Consider the following 26739-nt stretch of genomic DNA (forward strand, 5'->3'; position numbering starts at 1 on the left):
TTGCTCTTATTATTTTAAGTATATTTACATGCTCTTTATTCACTACATTCTCTATATATTCAGTATGTGTGCAGGAAAGGAACAAAAGTAAATGATGATAGATAATAAAAAAATAACATAACATCAATAGAGAATTGCACAGTTACAATTTCTGTCAAGATATCATTTATACATGTGGAAGCATATATAGACTTATATAAATGTACAGTTAACAAACATTTGTTAACATTTTTTTTCCCATGACATCTGAAAACCAGGATGAGCCTTTTTTTTGTCCTTTTGCATTAGTTTTGGGTTGATGTAATTTACCTCCATGCCACAAGAGAGACTCTCATGCATTGTCATGCATTGTCCTGGGAAGCCTATAATAAAACCCGAGGTTGTCTTGAACATGGCAGGGCTTGACAGGTAGCCAACAATTATCGTTTGGGAAAATAAACCTGCAGGTCTTTTGTTTTTTTTATATATATACCTTCACCACCATCAGAACTGTCCTTACTTTCAAATGCAAGTGCATACTAGTTAACACTGTTTATTAGCCCCAGGATTGGATTATTTCTGGATTGTTGTTCTCTGGGATCGTTTGGAAATTCCAGATGTGAGAAGAACAAATGTTTGGGGTTGGTGAAGACTGGAGCGACATCAGCCACAGAGGCAAGCCGAATATCAGCGTCATCTCATCGGAAGGACTCTTCAATGCTGGCCAATGCTCCATGCAGGTATGTTTTTTTTTTTTTTTTTTTAATTGCCCATTTTTTATTGGTGTGCACACATTCACAAAAGTGTTTGACTTAACATTTTGTCAAAAGATGTTCGCCATCTTTATCATGCTTTCATTGAAAACTAGAAAAATATTTTTCACATAATATTGCAGATCGAAATGTGACAGTCAATAAGGCATGTTTGACATTGGACCAGTAGACATTGCGACAATATCTGTCTGCAACGGTTATGACAAAATAAAATAAAAATACAATAGGTGTTGATTGAAAAACAATATCTTTTTTTAAAAGTACAATAATAAAGTGCAATATGTTTATGTTGCTAAAAAAATTAATAGTCCATATTGCATAGCCAGCATATTGATCAATATAATTTATTGCACCACTCTAAATTGTCTGGAATTTCATCTCTGGGAATTTTCTCTTCTTACATTTGTATTTTGTTTTTATATATGTATTTCTATGAATGGCTGAGTATGTATTTGCCTTTATGTACAGTATGAGGATCATTTAGACTAAATGCTTTTAAGGTCGATCTGAATCACAGTTACAAAATTCCACATGCAACCTATGTTCTCAGCATCAATGCAGAGGAGTACTGTATCAGTTCGATCGACAACTTGCGAGCTCTTTCACACTCTTCTTGCTTCTCGCTGCTCCTCTCTGAGCGACTGAAGGAAAAATGGAGTAAAGGAGGCAATAATCAGGTAATCTTGAGAAGCGTAGTCGATGGATGGGTGGGTGGGTGGTTGTATGGGTTTTGGATGGAAATCTGGATGGATGGATGATGTACTTACTGTCTGACGTTCCTCATGAGTCATCCTCAGAGCTGGAATGAGGAGAATGCACACAGCTCTGGTCGTCCTGAGTCTGACGTTACCATATTTGACCAGCAGAGGGCAGCAATAAGAGAAAGGAGGAGGACAGTCATGCAGGAAATGAGAGATGACAAAAAGCCTTCAAAAGCAAAGCTATTCCTTGTCACAGTTTCATTTAAAGCTGCAAATAATTTTTTGAATGATCACCTCACACTTTTTATTTTTCTTCAGTAGTAATAGATTTATGAATTATTACAGATGTGTGTGAAGCCAACTTCTCATGTGCAGCTTTAATTATGATGTGACTTGTTCACTTAGGGGCAGAAGATTCAGTTGCTGCCGATAAGCTCGGTCCGCTCAGACGTGCTTAAAAGCCACTACATCTCTAAAGAAGCTCATACAAACATGTTGCAAGATCGCGGCCCTTCAGAAGAGAGAATTTACAATTCATTCAGAACATTTGACAACTTCTGAAGAGCCACAAATAAATCTGCGAGCTTCTCTCCTACAGTCGTGTGCAGCTACGCACGATCAGTCCAGAACTCAAACTATCATGCTGGTGACTTACGGTGTAACTCGAGCTAGAGTTTAGATTACGACGGCCAAGAACGGGAGAGTACACCCAATATCTTCCATCTGCATACTGATGGACAAATAGATGAATGGATTCACACATACACAGAAAAGTTGATGTAGAATTATAAAAGAAAAAAAAAAATGAAATGGATCAAATCTGTACGAATGATGGTATGGTTGCTCAGGTGCAGGAATGCAGGTTGACATACATCATGCAAGTGAAGGAGCCTTTTTTCCCCCTTTTTTTTTTGCTGACACGTTCAAAACGACAAGCGCTGGCAGCAGAGGCAGCCTCATGCTTGAGAAACCCCCCTTAGGTGCGTGCACACCGTAACGCAAGCTCTCCTTCCTTCTCACCATCATAACTCTATCACGCTGTCCTGACTGAGCCACTGCAAGGAGACCCAGCAGAGCAAAAGAAGCAAAGATGGATTTTCACTTCATTTCAGCGGCGAGACAATAACAATGAACAAAAGGAAGAAAAAATCTAGCAACTAGACCAGCAGTCTCCAAACACAATATTGCCCTTCCGTGTAATTTTTAGAAGCGGTTTGGTTGATGCCAGACTATTTTAGTGACTTCTGATCTAGAGTGCCAAAAATCACTGCTTCTATTTCTCAACTTTTTTTGAAGTGGGATTTTGTCGTCAAGCCGAACAAAATGACAGAAGTACAAAAGGACTTACAAAGTAGATATCAGAAACCTGCACCTCCCCATCCAGTGAGTTGTGGCTGCTGGAGACGGACAGCTGATTGCTCATTGGTTTGCCCGCAGACGAACTTTGCGTGGAGGCGTGAGGGGACGCGGGACGGATGGGGGTAAACGCCGAGGACGGCTGCAGTGCGGTTGGGGCCGGAGGGTTCGCCGAAGCGGAACGTGTAGCTTGCGTGCGAGGGGTCGCCGCGCGTGTGAGGGGGGAGATGAGTGCTTCGGTGGAGGGGCGGATGGAAGAGGAAAGTGTGGAGGAGGATTGGCAAGCTGATTGAGCAGTGGCGGAGGAGGACAGGAAGGTGGGAGGAAGCGTAGACGAGTAATGCGCAGTGGAAGGAGGAGGAATGAAGCTGGGCTGATTGTCAGCTGGCGAGCTCGCTTCGGTCTTCTGTGTCAGCTCAGTGCTGGATGGAATTTTACTGTACACAAAAAAAATTGATATAATTTTTCATCACTCGACACCTCTTGATGTTATCACATATAAAACCAGTGTGTACCTGAGCTCAACCTCTACCGTTATGGTGTCCTGTCTCTTCTCATGGACGTCAACAATCTCTTTGTGGAGCCTAAAATTATACAACAAGAATATTAATGATTGCTAATTTTTTTTTTTTAATTGTTTTTTTTTTTAATTGTTTTTTTTTTTTTTCCTCACTTGGCCATATTGGGCGAGAGCATTTGTTTCCTGCAGCGCGGGTGCTCGGGTGTATCGAAGGGGGTGGTGGTGGGTAAGGAGTTGTTCGAGGAGAGCGTGGTGGCGATTGATGCCGTGGTGGCGTCTTCAAAAGAGGGAGGCGTGCAAGGCGGCTCTCTCCCTAATTGGCAAACAGAAGAGAATATGATTATGATGAGGAACCTAAAAGCTTTTTTTGAGAAGCACTGATGTGATTTTGACCCAGCTTAGCAGAGCGACACAAGCACAGGGCAGTTTTTTTTTTTTTTATTTCTCCGGCTTAGATTCTTAAGAGCGATTGCAGAACGGCAGCTCTGGAATTTATACAGACGGGGTAAAATTTGGAAAGCTTGCAATGTTCCAGTGTGACCAGCAAGCATGTAGTCTGTCTGGTTACACAACTGACAAGGTGGAATTTATGAGCATTGAGCTGGGAACGTTTTGGGATAAAAACTACATGAAGAACACCTACCAAAAACCAAATAAATATTCAGGGAAAAAAAATAAACAGGTGATTAAAATGGCTGAGGCATAAGCATCCTAAGAGTGCACTTTTAGTTTGGGAAAGTTTTGCTTGTACTTTATTTTGTTGGCACTGCTGCTTGCCGCTGCTGAGCTGTTCTTTCTCCAGAAGATCAATAAAGGTTGACTTTATCCCATTTAAACAGAAAATGGAACACTCAAGTGGGGAGGATTTAAAGTTGGCGTGCCAAAGTTCAGAATGAAACAATGCAAATACAAAGGAATAAAAAAAAAAGAGCGCTTAATCTTTTTAGTTTTACGACTCGTGATGGCTGTCAAGTTGCTCAGAGATTATTTTGGGATTTATATGAGACTGCACCGAAAACATATGTTGAACAAGTCCTACCACTGTCCTCCAGCATGAGGAAGCTGTGAGGTCCTCGCAGGCTCTCCAGGTTTTCCTGCACCTCGTCGTTTTGCGACGGACGCTGGCCGGCCGACCCGGATTTTAACATGGCGAGAGTTCCTCGACCTCTCTTTGAAGGAGATGGTCTTAATGCTGCGAAAAGAAATCATCTTAGTTATTAAAGCTCAATGCAGCTATTTTTTATTTTTATTTTTTTTCCAAACTCACAGCAGCTCTTCCTGAAGACAACTGCGCTACAGAATTTGTAGAAGCGCTCGGCGTAGAAACCCGGCCTGTGAACGGATACTGTGTCCTGAGGATCGTTAGGGAAACAAACGACTGATATCAGAGCGGTATTTTATGTGTGCTGCATAAAAGACATACTAAAAGAAATGAGGCGGTTGCAGTTTTATTAGCTTGATTTGTTTGAGTGCTACGTGAGACGAAAATCTACTCACCCCATCGTGGATGAGAGACTTCCAGGAGTGCTCCAATTTCTTAATCAAGCTGGAAGATAATCGAATAATTTAGGTCAACTCTCTCGATTTATCCAAAGCATTAATTGCTAACTTATGTGAAGCAAAGTGCTAAAAGTCACACTTTAGATTTTATTACAGGTCGTACAGGGCTGGGTTGATTCCGTTAGCTCTCATCTATTTGTAATGTGCAATGTAGAGATGATTGATTGAAATTCCTGACGTGTAATTTTAATGGCAGCCGAAGTCTTATTACAGTACGCACTACTTTCATATTTAAACAGTGTTTTGGCGCCATCTTGTGACAACTTAAGGCATTTCAAGAAACACAAAATTTGTTTTATTTTTTGACAGCATTTACTGCTTGCCTTTTTGACCTATACTTTGGCACCATCTTGTGGCATCTTAGGGCATTACAGAATGAGCGGAAACCCCCCCCAGCAAAAATTTGAAGATGGGTCTCAGAAAAAAAATAAAAATCAGTCAATAGGTAGGGGGTAACTGTTCACCAAACTTGGCAATAAAAAAAGCTACTAAAATGTGATTTAGTTGATTAGAAAGAGTCAAGGGCTTTCCAAAATGACTGACATCGAAACCACAATGTCCTATAACGTTATTGAAATTCACACAATGTCTCAAAGTGACTGTCTTTCGGCATCAATAGTAAATGAATCATTAAAATGCGCGACTTATACCGATAGGACTGCAGAATGTCGATGATGCCGACGAACAGGAGGAGGTTCTCTCCTTTGACTCCCATGGCTGGAATTCCACCCATTCTGCAACAGAGGGGGAAGTTATCATTCAGTGTGTGTGTGTGTGCATGTGTGTGTGTAGATAAGCTTTTTGTGAGACCTACGTGTCATCATGATCGAGAGTTTCCCTGCATGTGGACCCTCCCTGTATGGACTCAATTGCAGTGGAGTACAGAGCTCTCTGAGCAGCAGGCCGCATTTCATCCACGCCACCTGCTGGCGAACCTTGGGACTGACGTTCTCTCTGTGCTTGTGTCTTGTTATGGACTCCGAGGAGCAAACTGTAGTCCATTATCTTGAAACTCTCCAGCACCTGATATGAAAAGAATAAGTTGAAGAAGTTTGGATGTTTCTTTATTTCCTGAGAAGGACGTAAAAAGTCTTACCAGACAGTCTCTTTGCAGGGTTTTGACCAAAGCATTGTACGTGTCCTGGTCCAGACTGAGACCCTCGGGAACGTCACTCAGGAAGTCCAGATCTTTAAAAGTGGGTTTGGTTTTCTCCCGCTCTTTTTTCGACGCTCTCCTCTTATAAGTGGAGCCCTTCAAGTCGAATTTAAGGTGCATGCGTACAGAGCGCGGTAGAATATTGTTCATCACAACAAGTCGGATGTTTTTACCCCCGCACTGGACACAATAGAGGCCAAAGAACTTTGGCAGCAATGTCCGAGGGTTCTGGTTCAAGTTCTAGGGAGGGCAGTAAAAATGTAGAAATTAAACAAAGAAATCTATTTGTGTACATGACATACACTAATCACAAAAAGTATTATTGGGCTTTAAGGTAACATTTGTATCCTTGCACCTGCCGGACAGCGTGACACATTCACGAGGTCTTAGCTCTTGCTGCGGTTCTGCTAAGTCTGTTAAGGAGTACTTAGCTAGGTCCAACCTCTCCAACACACAACTTGATGCAGCTCACTTAGGAATGGCTACATTTGGTAACCAATGGCAACTGAGTGTGTTGACGTGCGACTTACCATGTAGTAGCCAGGAAGCAGTTTTTGTAGAAACTCTGCCTCCTTGTGTTGGACAGTTTTGATAATGAACTCATCATCGCGTGTTACGTAGAAAATGGAGCCGCTCGCCCCTGGATTGGTCAACTCAATCAGTGGCTCATTACAAAGGGAATACTGGAAAGAAGCAGAAATGTAATGTAAAACTGAAGCAAGGACACACCTTGATTTATTTTATTTTTTAAGCAGGATTTAACATTTTGGCAGCTTTATTAAAACTGAGCGAGCAAATGCAAAGGACAGAAAGTGTATTGCTCCTGGTTGAGTTTAAAAAAAGGGAGCATTAGTCTGCTAATCTTCCTCTGGCACAACGAGACCGCATGAGCTTAAAGACTCGTGCAGCGTGTGTCTGCACATGGATGCAAATGTGCATGGGTGTTTTATTTGATAAGTTCCCACAAATCTAAATTCTATTTAGCTCATGATCGAGTGAGAGCGATTACATTGCTATCTTGAAGTTTATCAAGCACGTGAAAGAAAATTGTGCAGATCTGTGAAGTGGATTAAATGATGAGTTCAAGCCTTGTTAATTGGTGCTTGAAGCGGTGATGATTAAAAATGCTGTTTTGATGCTTTGCCGTGCAACAAATTAAAACGCCTGCTCAAAAGTTTTGGAACACCTCGATTTTCAATTTTTCAAATCGATTCTTTTACTTCTTAAAATAGTAGAAATTCATTCCTTTTTCTACTTCACCCAAAAAAAACATTACCAGGTAGTCATCTGGCCGGATTCCAAACAGTTCCCTGAAGTAGCGGAAAGCCACGGGGGCGTAGGTTTTAAACCTGAAGTCTAGAAAGTGGTGGGCCGGTGTAAGGTTGCTGCCCTCGCTGCGACGAAAACAAAAGTGGATTAGCTACTCCGCTCGCTAAAATGCTTCCTGTGCCATTCGTACAAAAGCCACCTGGGGAAGAAGATACTTTCCACCACATAGAAGTCTTGCATGAGCACGTCTCTCTCGGGCTTGGAGCTGAGATTGCCAACCGTATAGCCAATACCCAGTTGGATGGCTCCTTTTAAGGCGGAGGAGGAGGTCTGGGGGCAGCATGAAAAAAAAAAAGTTGAATAGTTCCACGGAACGAAATGCAAAGAGAAGGATAAAAATGGCAACCTTCTTGTACGTTGTCTCTCCTGAGGCATCGACTCTCCTGTGGCCGATTTTCTTCTCGTGAGCTTGGCCTGCTCCAAATGGGGACGGCATCTGTATCAAAACATAGACGTCTAGTCATTTCAGACTTTAGCCTACACGGACAGGAGGTGGAACACTCACCTCTGCTTGACACTTTTTGGCTGGATCTACACGGACAGAAGGGAAAATACAAGGGCAAATGTTAATGTGATAATTGTTTGTAGAATCAGGCGGCATCTATTTGTCCAGATGTAACTGGTAACATAGTCGAGTTCAATATTTATTCACCTGCTTCCCACCTCGGTTTGTACATGACAAATATCATCATCACACTACTACTGGCCCGCCAATAAAAGTACACAAAGGGACAAATGGATTTGGCTGCCAAAATGGACAACAGGAATAAAAACAAGTTTGATCTGTCGTAGGAATTTTTGTGAGGTCAATGGTGCTGAACATTGATTGTCCGAAATGCCTTTACAGAATTAAGAGATTTTCCAGATTTTCGAATCCACCTGTCTGTACTAATTAATTTCCTAGAGTCAAAATCATTGTTACAAATATTGGTATGTATACAATACGGGTGCAGCTATCGATAATTCTTGTATTCGAGTAATTAGCGAGTTTTTTTATTTTTTTACATCGATTAATTGAGTAATCGGATAAAACATGCTTTTGCTGTTTTCTTTGGAAAATACACTATGTATTCTTTCCTCCACAACAAATCATCGAGCCAGAGGAAAAAATAATCTATCCTTTTTTCTAATCGAATTATTTGAATTACTCGATGAATTGTTTCCGCCCGAGTATACAGAAATAAAACTTTAGCAACCTAATTCATAGCAAATTATGACTCAACTCACCAGCAAACGAGTTTAGGTTTGATGTTCGCCAAAACAGAAAAGCAATGAAAAAGGAATCAGACCAGACCAGAGCAGTTGACACTCTATAGGATTTCTATTCTTACAAGAACCACGTTGGTCCTGAGAAGGAAAACACTCTATTGGATTGACTTCCTCCTTAATCTTAGTGTCACCATTGGCTGACGTCTGAAGATCACATTGCTAACCAACCAGACACGAGGATTCCGAGACGTTTGTTCAGCTAATAAGATGACTCGTTGCTTACTTGGCTTGCATGGCAAGATAAAGCAGCAGTGGAGGAAGTCAAAGGGAAACGAAATGACTATCTACGTCGAAGTTTAACAAACTGCTTGGCTTGCATGGTCATGTAATTTCTATCAGGCCATGCCAGGGCGAAGATTAAGTACAAAGTAGGGATAATGAACTTTTAAGGCACGCAAAGCATTTGTAGCAGATGTCACTTCATCTCTGAGGCTTGATAGCACAAAAAACATCAACTTCTCTCTCGTGGATATGTAAATACAAACAATATTACGTTTGCACTTGTATCATCAGTTTGTCTTGCTGGAAAACTGAATTTCCCCCCGGGATCAATAAAGTATCTAACTATTAGCTATTTAGCTCGCTAGCTATCCATCTACCCATCAAGTGTAAAATAAAATAAGCACATAAATCTTTTATTTGCAATTTCTCAACATGTATTTTGTGAGCCAATTGAAGTATGGGAAGGTACAAGTCTATGTAAAGCAATGCGCCTAGATGTCCAAACCTGCGTCTTAATCCCGAGACAAAGCCTGTCAAGCATAACAATGAGGATTAAGATTTGGTAGACACACACATCCATACGGGGGATTGGGGTTAAGAAAGAATTTTATGTCATGAGGCGTAAGCAAAACACAAGTTTCAAGCCATTTCCTATTGGCTCGTTTGAAAACTGAACAGTGTAAAATCAAATATTAGGGACTTGAGTGTTATACTAAATGTTCTTACTATAGGAGTCTTCTGGATCAATGGAGGGAATATTGTACATCCTGTTGCTGTAGTTTTTAAATCCATTTTGGCATCATGCACAAGAAGAATAATCCGGTAAATTGATGCTAATTTTATGCAGGTTCACACATTAACACTCCACATTCAATATACTCTGATGTAACTAAACATCATAAACCTGCCACGCATACTCTGATTATTTTTTTTTTTTTTTTGCTTGAATATCTGCAGCGGTTCTTTGAAGCGATAGCAACGAGGGATTAGTGTGTGTGTGGTTTATGTTCTAATAATTCCATGTCGCATTATGTAAGATCTGACAGGGAGGAGGGGAAAAAAAGATATGCAAAGATGAGGAGAGGCTGAGGAATTAAATCCACTAGGGATCGGTGTCGAGAATCGGTTTCATGTGCATGTATTCACATAAAAAAATTCCAGTACATACCCATTCCGTCGACTTTTTTTTTTACCCTCCAGCAGTTCTATTCCACGCTTTCAAGTGTTGGATGGAAGCATCCTAAACAAGCCTATTGGGCCATTTTGTGACAGAACACCAGCTGTGCGTGAACTTATGATACGCCTTTATCTAACAATCTAATGTGTTATTCATTTCAACAGCTTCTTCAGTGCCATTTAGTTGTGTTTAACTTTGGAGATAGATAGTATAGATGTATTTTATCTTGAAAAACTGCTTGTTTATAAGAATAATATTTACTTCTCTGGTTCTTCTATATCAAACAAATTTGTTTTAGGTTCATTTACCTGACATGTTTCGGCGGAATCTTCCGCCTTCATCAGAGTGTCACTGATGTGTTTGTGACGCGTCTTTATCAGCTGATGGATGAAGGCGTGGCTCACCTGTCAGATTTGACAGGTGAGTCACGCCCTCTGCTGTCAGTTCACCTCTCACCTCTACATGCTCTCTACAACCTGGAACAGTGTTTTGGAGAGGTGAACTGACAGCAGAGGGCGTGACTCACCTGTCAAATCTGACAGGTGAGCCACGCCTTCATCCATCAGCTGATAAAGACGCGTCACAAACACATCAGTGACACTCTGATGAAGGCGGAAGATTCCGCCGAAACATGTCAGGTAAATGAACCTAAAACAAATTTGTTTGATATAGAAGAACCAGAGAAGTAATTGAAAAAGAAAAAACAAGATGAACCTAGTACAACTATTACGAAGAAGTTATGGAGAGAACTGCGTCAAAGAGTTTCGCCTCCTTGAAAAACTGACGAAAAAACGAGCTCGCTATAGGAACCACCTGAGGTTCAATCTACGCTGCCGAGATGAAGAAGTAACGCCGGCCAGCCTGACAATCAAGAACCCAATTCCGACCAGGAATGCGGAAAGGATTGTAAGGAGAGTGCGGATGGCTCTGGCCAAAGAAAGGATACGCTGCACAAACAACAAACTCAACAATATCAACGATGAACTACAGCGACGGACGGAACAATTCAAACACCGGTATGTCCTGGACAATGACACGGAAACAACACTACACGAACATTTCGATAATATACACGAACAGGAATTTGTCGCCACAAAAAACCGACACATCGGGAAATTGGACAGACTCATTGCACAAAAGAAGACACAACCGGTGTTGTGGCTTTATGCTCTGATACACTGTTGTAGTGTTGTCACTAACCGTGGGTTGCTTACTGGTTGTTTCACCAATAATACACGGAGGCAAGGATGCAGTATAAGTCGATCTTTTACTGCCCGCTCAGTCAACATCTCCCCGACTCTCTATACAGACAGACCACACAGTCAAGCACCGAGTGCTCGATTCCAATCTACCACATCCCTCTTTTCCAACTGAGAAGTAGCTTATCTAGTATCGGTTACCTTAACTCTTTGGTATCAACATTGATCACAATTTCGACATGCATATATCAATTACAAACAAATCATGTTTCAACAACCCAAATGGCTTTCAACAATCTTTTTTTTTTTTTTCTTTCCGAACCTATAACATTTTATAACACTTCACGATAAACACAAAACATCCACACTTTAATTTCTCCATCACTTTCTTTCTTAACATTGAGTAACAACATCACTTTGTCACTCAGTGTACCTGGCAGGGCGCCTGTGTGAGGGTAGACTTCAGCGTCTGTAGTGCTGCGCTGTGGTGTGGGCACCACTGCCATGCTACGTCCTTCTTTAGCAGCTGTCTGAGGGGTGCCGTGAGTGAGGCTTCATTTGGTATGTACTGCGCCAGGAATTTTGTCATTCCCAGCAGGCGTTGGAGACTTTGTTTGTCGTCCGGGGTCGGCATGTCGACAATCGCTTTGATCTTGGCGTCATCAGCCCTCTGTCCTGCTGCCGTGATGATGTGTCCCATATATTTTACTGTGTTCACTTTGAACTGGATTTTGTCTTTGTTAAATTTCACATTGGCAGACTTTGCTCTCTCCATTACTTTCTGCAGGATTTCATCATGTTCTTGCTCTGACGATGCTGCTATAATCATGTCGTCTGCTATGACGTACACACCTGGAATGTCGCCGAAGGTCTCACAATTCTTTTGTTGAAAGACTTCACTGGCCGACTTAATCCCAAATGGTAGCCTGAGGAAGCGAAAGCGTCCCCACGGCGTGTTGAAGGTGCAGAGCTTAGATGATGGCTCATCTAGCTTGATCTGCCAGTACCCATCCTTCTCATCCAAGATGGAGAAGATGGATTTTCCAGCCAGTCTGCTGCGCACATCTTCAGGAGTAGGAATGGAGTAATGCTGGCGCTTGACTGCCTCATTCAGGTTGCAAGGATCCAAACACACCCTCAGCGACCCGTTCTTTTTCTTAGTGGCAACAAGACTGTTCACCCATTCTGTTGGTTCATTCACCGGTGTTATCACTTTTCTGTTTTGTAAGTCTTTGATTGTCACTTTCAGCGCATCCATGATGGAGAGGGGTACATTCCTGCATGCGTGAATCACAGGAGTGACGCTGGGGTCGACGTGTATGTGATGAACTCCAGGAAATTCCCCCAATCCTGTGAATACATCAGCATATCTTAGTAGTAGCTCCTCTTTGGTGGCTGGCGGTTGTTGTTGTTGTGGAGCCTTTGCCGCGAGCGACCCCATCCTCTTCACCAGTTGCAGCTCTTCACAAGCCTCCCCTCCTAGAATTGGCTTGTCTGCTTGGCTACTCACGTGGAAGTCCAGCACAGCCTTGCGTTTAGACGTTCTGCATTCTAAAGATGCAACACCATCTGCTGTCAGGCGTGCCCCTCCAAAAGCTATCAACATAGTCTTTGTTGGACGCAGCTGAACGGGACCTGGTAGCTGCTGGTATAGCTGCCTGGGCAGCACATTAGCGTCAGCACCAGTGTCCAGCTTGAAGTCAATTGCAACACCTCTGATCGTGGCTGTTTCGCGCCATACAGTGTCCTTTGTTTGGTGTGCTGTTTTCTTGGTTCCATTTCCAATCATGCCTATGTATAAACAGTCCATTTCTTTTTCTAAATTGTTTACAGTCTTTGTCTTACAATGGCTATTTTTCTCATAGCCACCCCTACACACCTTTGAAAAGTGGTTATTTTTTCCACATTTATGACACACAGCGCCGTAAGCTGGGCATTGACGAGGCTCGTGCTTGTTTCCGCATTTACGGCACACAGTCATTACCTGCTTCTTGTAGCTTGGTTTGTTCTTGTCCCAGCTGCGTGTTTGCACTCTTGCTCTATTTAACGCATCCACTGAGGCATCATGGACAACAGGTGACGCTTGCATCGCTTGTATTTGTGACTTGGCGAGTTCTGCTGATCTACATGTTTCCATTGCTCTGCGTAAAGTAAGTGCATTATCACGTAACAGTCTCTCTTTCAGATGGGTATCACTAATGCTGAACACCAATTTATCCCTTATCATGTCATCTTCATGTCTTCCAAACTCACAGTTCTTGCTCTTCTGACGTAGTTCTGTGATGAATCTGTCCACCGATATTCCTGATGACATTGTGTGTGACCAAAACTGATGGCGTTCAAAAACAACGTTCTTTTGTGGACTGCAGTAGCCTCTGAATGCTTCCAAAACTTCCTCCATCGTTGCTTCCTCCCCTTCTGGGGTAATGGCAAGTGTATTATACACTTCCAGCGCCTCTTCGCCGACAGTGTGGAGCAGGATGGCAATTTTAACCCCCTCATTTTTATCCACCGCGCCAGAAGCAACCATATAGAGCTGGAAACGCTGCTCCCACCTGCGCCAGTTTTCAGCGAGGTTCCCCGTGATTATCAGCGGAGACGGTGGCCTGAACTGCTCCATGTCGGCTGTGTTAGCTCCCGTTAGCTTGCCGCTTATCTTCGGTCAACACGTGTTGAATACTGTCCTTGACTTACTCCGTAACTCCGTCTTCTGACACCATGTTGTGGCTTTATGCTCTGATACACTGTTGTAGTGTTGTCACTAACCGTGGGTTGCTTACTGGTTGTTTCACCAATAATACACGGAGGCAAGGATGCAGTATAAGTCGATCTTTTACTGCCCGCTCAGTCAACATCTCCCCGACTCTCTATACAGACAGACCACACAGTCAAGCACCGAGTGCTCGATTCCAATCTACCACAACCGGATCACACACACATCAACGAAAAATGGATTCACAACATGTCACGCCATAAACTCACCCAGGCAGAACGCAGCATATTAGCAAAAGGACTCAACTACGCAATCACACCCAAAAACATACCCCACGATGATTTCATTTTAGCCACGGAGTTAGCATGCGAAAAAATACATAACCCAGGTCAAAAAGCAGCACTACGCAATGAAGTTGCAGGGATATTAAAAACGGCTAAATCACCACCCAGTAATATTACAAAACAGGAAGCAAACGCAATGATCACACTAGCGAAAAATAAAGACATTACAATCCTCCCGGCGGACAAAGGCAGAACAACAGTGATTATGGACACGGACACTTACGAAGAATCAATGCAACAGTTACTACAGGACGATACCTATGAAGTAATAAAAAAAGACCCAACAGAAGACAAGAAAAATAAACTCAAAGCATTACTCAAACCACTACTCATGGAAAATAAAATAGACAAACAGGCATACAATCACCTAATACCCACAGCAAACATCATCCCCAGAATCTATGGCACACCAAAAATCCATAAACCAGGTACACCTCTCCGCCCCATTGTAGACAGCATAGGGTCAGTCACATACAACCTTTCAAAAGCACTCATAGAAATAATAAAACCACTATTAGGACACACGGATCAACACTGCAAAAACTCAAGACAGCTTGCCACGGAACTCACACACATAAAAGTACAGAAAGATGAAATGCTCATATCACACGACGTCATTTCACTCTTCACAAAAACGCCCACACAACCTACCATACGCATAGTACATGACAGACTATCAACAGACAAGACACTCAAGAAACGGACAAATCTAACAGCACAAGACATCACCCAACTACTTCATTTCATCGCTACCTCCACATACTTTCAATACAGAAACACAATATACAGGCAAAAAGAGGGATTCCCCATGGGAGACCCACTTTCTGCCATCATGTGCAATTTTTTTATGGAAGATTTAGAACAGAAGGCACTCTTAACAGCCCCGGACACATACAAACCCACTCTATGGAAACGTTACGTCGACGACATTCTGGAAAAAGTAAAAACAGGACATACACAACACCTCACAGACCATCTCAACACCATAGACACCACGGGTAACATCAAATTCACCCATGAAGAGGAAACAGCTCGATCCATAGCCTTTTTAGACATTAACATACACCACACAGACAATGGTGACATAAGAACAAAAGTACACAGAAAACCCACACACACCGACCAATACCTCCTCTGGACATCAGAACATCCCACTATACACAAACTGTCAGTAGTCAGAACACTATACGAACGTACAACAACAATCACAGATCCGGACGACATAACACAGGAAGAAAAATACATACAACACGCACTCAAAAAATGTCAGTATCCACAATGGGCAATAACCAAAGGTGCAGAACAGGTAAAAAACAAAAAATACAAAACACAGGAGCAAAGAAAGAAACAAACAAGGAAACAGGAACCCAGCGGAATGGTGACGTTGCCGTATGTGAGAGGAATTACGGAACGCATCAAAAGAACCATGAAAAAATACAACATAAGCACACCTATCAAACCACATATAACACTCCGTCAGATACTGGTCCACCCAAAGGACAGAGTAAATCCGGAAAATAAATGCAATTCCATATACGAGATTCCATGCAAATCATGTAATAAATCATACATCGGGGAGACAGGGAGGAACTTCATCACAAGAAAAATGGAACACAAGAAGGAATGTGAGAAGGAGACAGCAACAAGACAAACAAGAGCAATAAAACTACAAGCAGAACAGGAACACTACAAGTCAGCCATCACCGACCACTGTAAAAGGGAAAACCACATCATGGACTGGGAGAAGGCCAGAGTCATCCGCACTGAAGAAAACAAACATCAGCGTTGGATCAGGGAGGCCATTGAGATCCGCAAGCGGGGCCCGAGGACCATCAACAGGGACGAGGGAGCATACATGCTCTCTACAACCTGGAACAGTGTTTTGGAGAGGTGAACTGACAGCAGAGGGCGTGACTCACCTGTCAAATCTGACAGGTGAGCCACGCCTTCATCCATCAGCTGATAAAGACGCGTCACAAACACATCAGTGACACTCTGATGAAGGCGGAAGATTCCGCCGAAACATGTCAGGTAAATGAACCTAAAACAAATTTGTTTGATATAGAAGAACCAGAGAAGTAATTGAAAAAGAAAAAACAAGATGAACCTAGTACAACTAAGAATAATATTTCTTTATTTAACCTAAGTGCAATACATTTTTTCCCAGATGTGTGCAGTTTTATTTTTTATAGTCATTATATATTATTTGTCAGCCTGTACATAATGTTACAGTGGTTTATAAATTAGTCATAGCATCAATGTGAGCCACTTGGAAATCATTTTCTTCAGGTAGTACTACTGAGCTTCTTAATATGAATATGATGTTTAATGCAAAACATTTGAAGGGGTGCATTATGGGGACATCTAAAAGGTTAGGGTGATATTGATTCGGAAATCATTAACATGATCAGTGTCTTCACATGATAATAATGATAATAATGATAATGATAATGATAATGATAATGATAATGATAATGATAATGATAATGATAATGATAATGATAATAATAATAATAATATAACCACATGAAATCTCAGCAAATTTATTTCACAAATATTGATAACCCTTCGCATTCTAGCCACTCAATGTCAAAAATGGAATAGACCTTTCCTCATTAAATATTACAGCACTTCAAAATGGCGAATTGACGACCGCATACGGGGCAATATGATGGATGGGAAATCTTTGCAAACACGCGAAATGCATAAATTCCCACCTGTGTCTGCGAGGTCCAGATGCAGACTGAGCGCAGCTTCCTCCTCATTTCCCCGGCTAGTTTCCGCAGTCACTTGGTCCAGCTCCATGACGGCAACCGAGCCGGATGCGGCGGTCGGAGAAAGCGTCACATTACCACCACGGCACCGCAGCCCACATAACTTTCACAATGGTGGTTAAATAAAACGGAAATGGTAGCCAGTAAGAAAAGTGACATTATTGTGCAGCCACCTCGCCACGCGTCACTTGATTCGCGACGGATGCTCGTCCACGCACAGTAACGTTACAAATCCAGCTTCAGTCAAATCTTGACGTCACCATTTCATACTAACACGAGAACCGCCGCATATAAATAAAAGCAGAGTTAAAATAAAAAAATCCAACTGTATCATTAGTGATTTCTCGTCATTGTTGGAAGAAAGTTTAAATATATTTTCAGATATGTCATTTTTTAGTCAACTTTTGTTGCTCCCAGTGCCATCTTTGTTACTTTAATGTAAAATCTCCGTTTATGTTAGTTTTGCAATCGTTGCCCACCGTTTGAGATCTATCATGTCCGATGAGATTAAGTTTGTGTTATTACACAAAAATATTAAATATATTAGATTATGCCAAATCGAAGCGCAAAATAAGTGTCCGAAAACATTGGACGCGTGCAGAGTAATTGCGCAAGCTCAGTTGCGTCTGCTCGCTGCTGCACTTAGTCTCTCAACTTTCTTTGAACAACATATACATAAATACAACAAATTTAAGGATGAAATCGTTTTTAAATGGAGAAAATAAAAACATAACAATGCCCGACTGAGATAAATTGTTATAGGTCAATGGTAACTGGATAATTTCCCCCATTTGTACTTTTGAAATTCTTGAGACTGACGCAATAACTGTGCATCAAAATATAATTCATCTTTTATTGACATTTAATTCTCTGTAAAGTAACACTGATAATTATGCAAGTACAGCAGACAAATAATTTCTACCTGGTGGATACGGATAAATCTAAACATTAACGGCCGAGACCCCATGATTCTCACAAGCAAGTGAATGCAAAGCAACATTGGTCAATTAAATTTCAATCTAGAAACCGCTTTTGCTTGCAGTGAAGCTATTCTCAGTAGTTTGGGAGCGTGAGCGGACTATAACATCTTTGGCTTTAGACAAACAGCATAACGAATATACTACACAAAACCAATGATTACATAAGAAAGGAATGGCTGCTTTGCTGCAAGATCACTAAGGAATCTTTATTCATATGGTCTTGTAGGGTGGTGTAGCAAAACGTCTGGAGGTAGCTGCACGCCGAGTCATCAGACCTGTCCGTCCCAATAATCGGGTTCACAGACAGGGCATCATTGGCCCACACATCCGCACACCAAATAACCCTCAAGTCCATATGGGAGATCCGTTTGTGATCGAAGACATTAGCTGTTATTACAGGTACGTAGGCAAATCCTTCTCCACCACCTGCAAATGAAATATATAAATTGATAAGCTGTTCAGAAGATGAATAAATAGAAATTGTGGATTGAACAAATGCAAAACAGTGTAACTTACGCTAGGATCGTCTGTCGGACCGTACCGTTTCACCACTTGTCCCTCTTTGTTTATAAGAAACTGTCAAGGAATTAAAATGTGTCTGATTAGTGTGCAGGGAAAAAAGCCCAGGAACAATATTATTACCAAAATATTACAAATTACCTTAGTGAAGTTCCATTTGATGTTACTGTGAAAACATTAAGAAAGAAAAACAAATCAGTTTTGTATTTCTAACAATGAAATGACAAAATAAAAAATAAAAAATAGTTTGCACTATTTACAATGGATACATTTATGATGGAAAACATACTTTCCAAAGGTTCCCTTTCCCTTCGGCTGTGCTTTCATCCATTTCCAAAGAGGGTGAGCGTTGTCTCCGTTCACATCAATTTTACTGAAGAGGTCAAAGTTTGCATTGAAACCTTTGGCAAACTCCTTAATCTCCGCATCAGTTCCAGGCTCCTGTAAACCATCACCAGGAAGAAACAATTTTTCAAAACTTATCCATTATTGTGTCAATGTTATACATCAAAAGGGCTTGTGGTAGTTACCTGCCCTCCAAACTGGTTACAAGGGAAGCCAAGGATGCGTAAACCCTTCTCAGCCAGGGAAGCGTGCATTTCCGCAAGCTGAGTATAGTTCACGCGGGTCTTTCCTCATTTGGAGGCCACATTTACAATGATGCAAACATCACCCCTGTCACAGAAACATACAGCCAACGGACAAGTCATGAATAGTTATTACGATTTTAAAATTGCAATGGTAATACTGAAATGTGTTCCTAATATTAAACTATCATTTACTGTAGCTGCTTGGCAAATAACAAAATATTGTTTGTTTTTTCTTTTTCTGACAAGTATAATGTAAACACTAGAGGTGTAAATCGCGGCTTTTGTCACGATACGATATAATATCGATATAAAGAACTACGATACGATGTTTGCCGATATCTTAAAGCCTGCTGCGATTCATTCACGATATATCACGATAGTGCTCTACGATCGATACTTTTTTTTTTTTTAAATAAAAAATATAGAACAATATCCTGATTTATAACAATTCATACGCAAAATCAACAAGGTACTGCAAAAACTTTATTTAGGAAATGACAAGAGTATTGCAGTATACAAAGTGCTTACTTTAACACTGAACTTTGATGGCGTGTTTTTTCTTTAAATGTGCGGCGAGATTTGTGCTCCCTGAATATTTGATCACCGCATGGCAGGATGTACAAACTGCACGTGTCTTGTCCGTTGACTCGTTGAGTCATCTTTTCTCTGAAATCCAAAGTGCTTCCAAAGAATGACTTGAAGCCTAAAGGGGAGGAGATTTCCTCGTCTTTTTGGACACGAGCCATAGCACCAGCCCAGGAGCCGCGTACTCGTTGTCGACTCCCCTTTCACGTGCCTGCTCTGCTCACAATCCAACATGCCCCCGCACTGCTCCCGGAAAAAGGAAGCAAGCAACAATGAACTGGATTTCAAAATAAAGTCGCGTCTAATGTCCGAGGTCAAGCACGGCGATATAAATCGATGTTTACGTTTAGCATCGATGCCAATAAATCGTAGAGCATTATATCGATTAATCGATGTGTATCGATGTATCGTTACACCCCTAATCGATACACATCGATTAATCGATATAATGCGCTACGATTTATTGGCATCGATGCTAAAGGTAAACATCGATTTATATCGCCGTGTTTGACCTCGGACATTAGACGCGACTTTATTTTGAAATCCAGTTCATTGTTGCTTGCTTCCTCTTTCCGGGAGCAGTGCGCGGCGTTGTGTTGTGAGCAAAGCACGCACGTGAAAGGGGAGGGGACAACTAGTACGCGGCTCCTGGGCTGGTGCTATGGCTAGTGTCCAAAAAGACGAGGAAATTGGCTCCCCTTTAGGCTTCAAGTCATTCTTTGGAAACACTTTGGATTCCAAAGAAAAGATGACTCAACGAGTCAACGGACAAGACACGTGCAGTTTGTAAATCCTGCCATGCGGTGATCAAATATTCAAGGAGCACAAATCTCGCCGCACATTTAAAGAAAAAACACGACATCAAGGTTCAGTGTTAAAGTAAGCAATTTGTATACTACAATACTCTTGTAATTTCCTAAATAAAGAGTTTGCAGTACCTTGTTGATTTTGCGTATGAATTGTTATAAATCAGGATATTGTTCTATATTTTTTATAAAAAAAAAATATCGATCGTAGAGCACTATATCGCGATATATCGTGAATGAATCGCAGCAGGCTTTAAGATATCGGCAAATATCGTATCGTAGTTCTTTATATCGATATTATATCGTATCATGACAAAACCCGCGATTTACACCCCTAGTATCGATGTATCGTTACACCCCTAGTAAACACATAGTAGTGATGCGTTCAAGTACCCCCAATCAGCCACCACTAAAGCATGCACTTATGTGGCAAGAAATGATTGGGGAAGTCTGCCAATACATTAAGTCATGCACAATGACATCTCACCTGTATTTTTCAAGAGACACCTCATTGCCATCGATATCCTTGGCAGAGAACTCATAGATGGACTTGGCATTTTGCCAGTCGTTCACTTGTGCACACTGCATAAAGGTGAGGAAGCATAAGGGGTAAAGGTCAAGCTGTATAAAGATAATGTGTATTTAGCATAAGAAGCTAATGGCACAAATCCAACAGACTAGAGTTAATTATGCATGATAAAAGAGCACATTTGAGACATAACTAAGCCATTATTTGCTATCGATGCATACACAACAAAAAACCCACTAGAACTATTGTACCGAGCTCGGACCTATTTCTCGGTTGCACCGCGTTTTAAAAATAGTAGCACAGGTCACCCAACGTTGCAAGCGCATTGACAATGGTGGATAAAGAAATCGCTTTAAAGACGTAATAATAGATAAATCGATTGCATTGGGTTGAAATGCCTCACCATTGTTCGGGTTACTCCTCTGCTCCCAAGTACGCTTATCAATACGGAAGTCGTTCGGAATAACCACATGCTTATGACACCAACGACTCGTGTTACGTCATTTCTTAGCCCCACCCAACGATTGAGTAACGCGCATGGGTGGTGTCCGATGTTTTTAATGCAAATTACAAAAAATGTAAATTCTATAACGTTGCCAATGGACATTTCAAAGCCATTCATAAATTGTTTGCATGTACGCAAATGAATGGCAATACCTTTTTTTTATTTTTTATTTAGGGGTGCGGTTTCAACTCTTGAACGACAGATGGCGCAGTCTAACTGTAGAAAAGATGCCTGCTTTTTTTCCCAAGCCTTTCTAATGAGCTGAATTTTGTCCAAAATATATAGTATAGAAAGAACGCATCTCGGTTTATATACTATACTGTTTATATACGGTTATTCATGGTTTATATATTGTATGCATGTGTATCTCTTTCCATGGGCATGTCTGTAGCTGCAGGCGTATTAGTGGGGTCAAAGGTTTTGTACTTGAAAAATACAAAACTCATACTAGAAAAATAAAACTTGAAATTGAAAATAAACGTGTTGAGCTTGACACTTGAAAAACAAAGAAATAAAAAGTAAAAAAAAAAAATAGTAAAATAAAAATACTTGAATTAAAGGTTTTTTGAGTTGAAAATAGTTTTTGGTTCACTTTGGTAAATGTTTTGGCTAATATATTTATTTTCAGGTTTCACCATGTATTCTAGATTTGAGGTCTTTATTTTTATTTGCATGTTTTATATTTTCAGATTCACATCTCTTTTTTTCAGGTTCAACTCTTGTTTTTTTCAGATTCTGATCTTTTTTTCCCAGGTTCAAATCTTTTTTTCGAGTTTCACGATAGAATGACCCGACTTTGGCGTGAGGGGCGTGGTTAAACCTGAAAGATAAAAATGTGAATCTCAAAATATAAAAGGCCAATGTATTGAAATTGACTTGAAGACTCTGATCGGGCTACTTAAAATATTTGTGTAATGCAATTTGCCTCCTTTAATTGAGTCCTGTGTTTTAAAACTGCTAGTTTATACTGTTTGTCAGTAAATCTTGTTAAGTCAAGTTCAGTAAAGCAGATGCATATTCAATTAAAATGTCACACAACTCCCATAATGCAAGTAGTTGACCAGGTTGACGTTATGTGCAGCACTGAGCGATTGCCATCCAGAGATGTTCCTGCAAATGAGCATCCCCTGCAGTTGAGGCAGTGGGACGTCTTCCTTGCAAACACATGTATGAGCGTATAGGCATTGGATGATGTGGAGTGTCATGTTGTCTAGAGTGGAAACCTCCAATTAAGCACGGTGATAAAACATGACTTCTACATCTGTAAAGCCCTCTCCAAAGCCCTTAATTAAACTCCTCTCACATAGCCTATTAAAACTCAAAATGAAATGAAAGGCTTTCTATAATAGGGATCAGGTCTGTGTGTCTGCATGTGAGCGCACAGATCAATGGCGTTTTCATTTATTTCAGTGGAGTACAACGATTTGAGATACAAATACAAAACGTTTTGAGTTATGGCCACGGATTAAATCATATCTGAAAGCACCACTGCGGTTAAAATAAAGATTTGAGACAATTTATTGGGTAGCGTAAGGTGACAGCAACTCCTATTAATTAAATTGATGCAACAGTTCTTTTGCGTCACACACTGAGAGCAAGTCCCTCAAAGAAATTAATGACAGTAAGGACATTGAAAAAAAACAAGCTTTATTTAAGTCTGAAAACAAAACAGTTGCCTAGTAACCACCTCTGCTAAACTTGAGTCTGCCAACCCCACCCTCCATAACACACACAGGCACATACATGCACGCACACACATCGCTCCGGGAGATTAGATCAGATGGTTTAGAAAAACTTTGGCTAATTTCTTACTGTTTCTAAGCAACAAGTTTGCTTTCCGCTTGCCTTTGCATCTTTTACGTGTCAGAATTTTTTTTCTTAAACGGACCATAGAACTTTAGCAGCTCCACCTGAACACTTCAATCCAGGAAAAAAAAAGAATCGAGGAATTGAAACAAGGCGGATTGTTTTTTCATTTCAAGAATGACTACGCCCACTCATCACTTTCATATTAAAAAAATCATACTAACTTCCAATCTAATGAAAACACCTACACATTAATTATTTGCATGTTTGTGAAATTGTAACAAAGGAAGTGTCAAGAAAACAGATGGCAACCTATATTTGTACCGGGAGAGAATCGTTTACATTTAACCCTCGCACTCTGAGGGGCTCGGTTGGCAAGGCAACAGATACTGCAGTCTGTTTCCCCCAACTGCGCTTCTCAATCGTCCACATCAGCCTTCTTATCCTCCACTTTCCTTCTGACCATCGCGAGACAAGGCTGACATGTCATGCTCAGCTCGTCAACGTTTATCCGACAGGTAGTTAACAGCCCATTGAATTCACCTCAAAGCCACACCACTAAAATTTCGTCCTAAAATCGATGTGAAAACCAATAGATAAACATTTTTGGTAATAATAATAGGAGGAAATTTCAAATCATCTTGATAATCTACAGTGGAGCCTCATTTTTTGTGATTAATGGGGTCGTGATAGCCCCTACCCCTAAAATATGCTTAGACCCCCCCCCCCCCCCCCCAAGATGCCAACCCAGACAATTGACTTTTAAAATATAACCTGGATCAGCGCTTTCTGTAGAATTTCACAAAATTTTGTAGACCAGCTGTGACATACTCATTCAAGAGTTCCAAAATAAATTGGTTGCAAAGGTCGATCATTCTAAAAGTGCTCCAGTAGTTACTATAATGCAATAGCAATTAAAATTGTTGCATTCTTCCACTGCAACAAGCGAGAGCAAAAAGGGCACCCCCCCCCCCCCCCCCCCTTTAGTCAGACACAAACCGAACCCAACTCTTGTGCTCTAATTGAAAATGCTGGATGAAAACGGACACAGCTCATTAAGCATCAAGCACGCTGTGAAGCAGCGATGTGGCCGCATGTGATATTGAGTGGCAACTACTGGAACAGCTCCCCTACAAAAACAATGTAAATCATTTTAAAATTGAAATAAAAAATAATAATTTGACATTCCCGAGTGAGCAGAAACTGGTGTGGTGCTGGGAGTCCATCTTGGATAATGTAATTATATTTAGTGACTCTAAATTCGAAATTGTAGAAGAGTGCTCATCCCAAAGGTGATTTACCTTAATTTACCCTCCGAGCATGAAAAAGTCATTTGAGTCTCTCCACAGCACAACACGCCCACACTCAGTGCCCACCCCCCACCTTCACCATCATCCCGTCGGCAATTTGCCTAATGATGATAATGACTAAAATAACATCAGATTCAGTCACTCAGCAGTCGTTGCCCTTCGGGAAAAATACAAGAAAGTATGTCTCGAAAAATCTGACAAGGAACTTGATAGGGCATTGATAGTCGTAATGGTTTTGGAAGATTGAAAGTGTTGATAAAGATGGCTGTGAAGCAAATATTGGGAGAAAAAAATTGTTCATGTCCAAAAAAAGAGAGATAAAACATTAGTCACAGCGGAAAGGGCCTCGGTTGGAAATGTTGGTGGATTGCGAAGTGGTGTGACGTGCTGCTCTCTGATTTCAAACATCACAAAAGCAAGGCAAGAACCTCGCCGTGCACTTCCTGCCTCACAGCAAGACTGACCTCTGTAGATGAGTTGGCTTTTCCTCAGGCTAATCAGTATAGTGCCTATCAATTCCTTCGTTCGACTCGTTCCTTGGCGCTCAGCGGGTGTGTTACTCCCCCGTCCTCCCCCCTACCCACTCAATCGACTCACGACAGTCGCATGGATGACTAGTGAGGTTCAGGAAGGTTATCTTCAAATCCTACTCAATTCTTCTCTCAATTTTGAATGTTGACATACTGCTCTTGGTATTTCTACTGCTTGGTAAATATCCAGAATATCAGTGAGGCGGTCTGTGATATTTTCAGGATATGGTTTGAGGTCTTTGGATTGTTTTTGATTTTTTTGGTGGGTGAAAACAGGACGTATTTGATTATGAGTGTGAGTGAAAATTCCATATTTTTTTTTTATTTATAAATCAAACAGAAAATAGTTTTGGGGCTACAAAAATTACAAACAAGTGTAGAGAATTCACTTGCCTTTTTTCTATTTTGTTTCAATTGGAACTAAAAAAGTATTATTGTGACAGATGCCGCTAGTCCATTAGCATTTGACAGCTTGAGCTTTGTTGTTTTCTGGACGCGTATCATTTCCGAAGGCCTTTTTAACTCACTCTTTTTATGACCCCATCCAATATGGTGGATAGCAAAATACAAATAAAATCCTTTGTCAAATGATTAGATACCGTCCCCAATTTAATACATCCCTCATCACTTGCCACGCTGTGTACAAAGACTTAACATCACAACAACAACAAAATCGGTGTCTTTGTCCTCAGCAATTAAAATATTTCCGAGGTCTAATTAGTATCATCTCACATGAGAACCAAAGAAGGACTGCGGGAAACTTTAGCATCATCACCCAGAGTTAATTACACACTCCCGTGGCTATGAAGCGTAACCAAGTGAGTAGGCATGCATTTCCAACGCTATAAATGAGTGAAAGGTTTCATTGTTTCATCAAAGTGAGCTCAATAAAAATAGACGTACAATCCACTTCCAAATCGGGAAAGTTGATATTAACAGTAGCATAAATGTGATTTTAATTTGCTACTCTCCAGCTGCCTCCGCTTGGTGTTCATTTTATGGGAGACTGAGCAGATGAAGAACAGGTGGAGATGTTGGCTGGAGAACATACAGTGGCTGTGTTTTCTCTCCTGCCCTCCCAGTTTCACATCTGGAAATGAAAATGACATTACCTGTTGCTTTAGCAACAGGGAAGAAGACTTGTCAACCCCCTTCCTTAGAGCAATAACCTCATCAACCATTTTTCAAAAGTATATATGATAATAAAAAATGGTTGTTATCCGCAAAGGAATTGTTTCACCGGCATTGATTTGTTTGTGGCCGTAACTTTTGAAGTGACATTTTCAGTGTGCTATATTTTCAGATGGATTTCAATAACATGAACCAGACTCGGGAAAAAAAAGTCAATGCGTCACACTTTACAGCGTGCCTCAGGTCTAATTAAACCGTTCTCTTTGGTGATTGACACTCATAACGTGGTAATGAGTGGTGGGTGACTCAGAAGTCTTTGTTAGAGAATGTTCTCACTGTACACGCACAAGCCTAGAAAAAAGAATTGAGTGAAAAG

General features: G+C 41.0%; 2 protein-coding genes across 3 annotated transcripts; both read right to left on the reverse strand.

Moving 5' to 3' along the window:
* Window positions 1-14: 14 nt before the first annotated feature.
* On the reverse strand, window positions 15-17247 carry LOC133165086 (phosphatidylinositol 4-phosphate 5-kinase type-1 gamma-like). 2 transcript variants are annotated; one of them, XM_061294513.1, is made up of 17 exons: window positions 17016-17247; window positions 7880-7905; window positions 7721-7810; window positions 7514-7644; window positions 7322-7439; window positions 6576-6728; window positions 5986-6285; window positions 5704-5912; window positions 5540-5623; window positions 4827-4875; window positions 4597-4681; window positions 4369-4521; window positions 3483-3642; window positions 3325-3393; window positions 2802-3246; window positions 1520-1592; window positions 15-1393 (listed from the first exon to the last, which is right to left on the reverse strand). In XM_061294513.1, exons 1-16 carry the CDS (start codon window positions 17101-17103, stop codon window positions 1533-1535), a joined length of 2220 nt encoding a protein of 739 aa, XP_061150497.1. In that variant the 5' UTR covers window positions 17104-17247; the 3' UTR covers window positions 15-1393; window positions 1520-1532. The 2 variants fall into 2 exon arrangements, with proteins under 2 accessions (XP_061150497.1, XP_061150498.1); XM_061294514.1 differs by lacking the exon at window positions 17016-17247 and adding an exon at window positions 8602-10490.
* A 664-nt stretch (window positions 17248-17911) lies between these two features.
* Window positions 17912-21616, reverse strand: LOC133165175 (phospholipid hydroperoxide glutathione peroxidase-like). The gene is made up of 7 exons (XM_061294659.1): window positions 21485-21616; window positions 21040-21134; window positions 19102-19246; window positions 18861-19012; window positions 18713-18737; window positions 18569-18628; window positions 17912-18478 (listed from the first exon to the last, which is right to left on the reverse strand). The coding sequence occupies exons 1-7, from the start codon at window positions 21551-21553 to the stop codon at window positions 18446-18448; spliced, it is 579 nt and encodes a 192-aa protein (XP_061150643.1). The 5' UTR covers window positions 21554-21616; the 3' UTR covers window positions 17912-18445.
* Between the last annotated feature and the right edge of the window lie 5123 nt (window positions 21617-26739).

The sequence above is a fragment of the Syngnathus typhle genome, linkage group LG13 (assembly GCF_033458585.1).
Source record: "Syngnathus typhle isolate RoL2023-S1 ecotype Sweden linkage group LG13, RoL_Styp_1.0, whole genome shotgun sequence".
NCBI classification, from domain to species: Eukaryota; Metazoa; Chordata; class Actinopteri; order Syngnathiformes; family Syngnathidae; genus Syngnathus; species Syngnathus typhle.

What these genes read in the sequence shown, in the direction of transcription:
- LOC133165086 (XM_061294513.1), bottom strand. Translation starts at nt 17,103, where the DNA reads ATGGAGCTGGACCAAGTGACTGCGGAAACTAGCCGGGGAAATGAGGAG. An exon ending in ACTCTCGATCATGATGACAC is followed by an intron (nt 5,624 to 5,703) that starts GTAGGTCTCACA and finishes CCTCTGTTGCAG; the next exon opens with AATGGGTGGAATTCCAGCCA. An exon ending in GACATTCTGCAGTCCTATCG is followed by an intron (nt 4,876 to 5,539) that starts GTATAAGTCGCG and finishes ATTATCTTCCAG; the next exon opens with CTTGATTAAGAAATTGGAGC.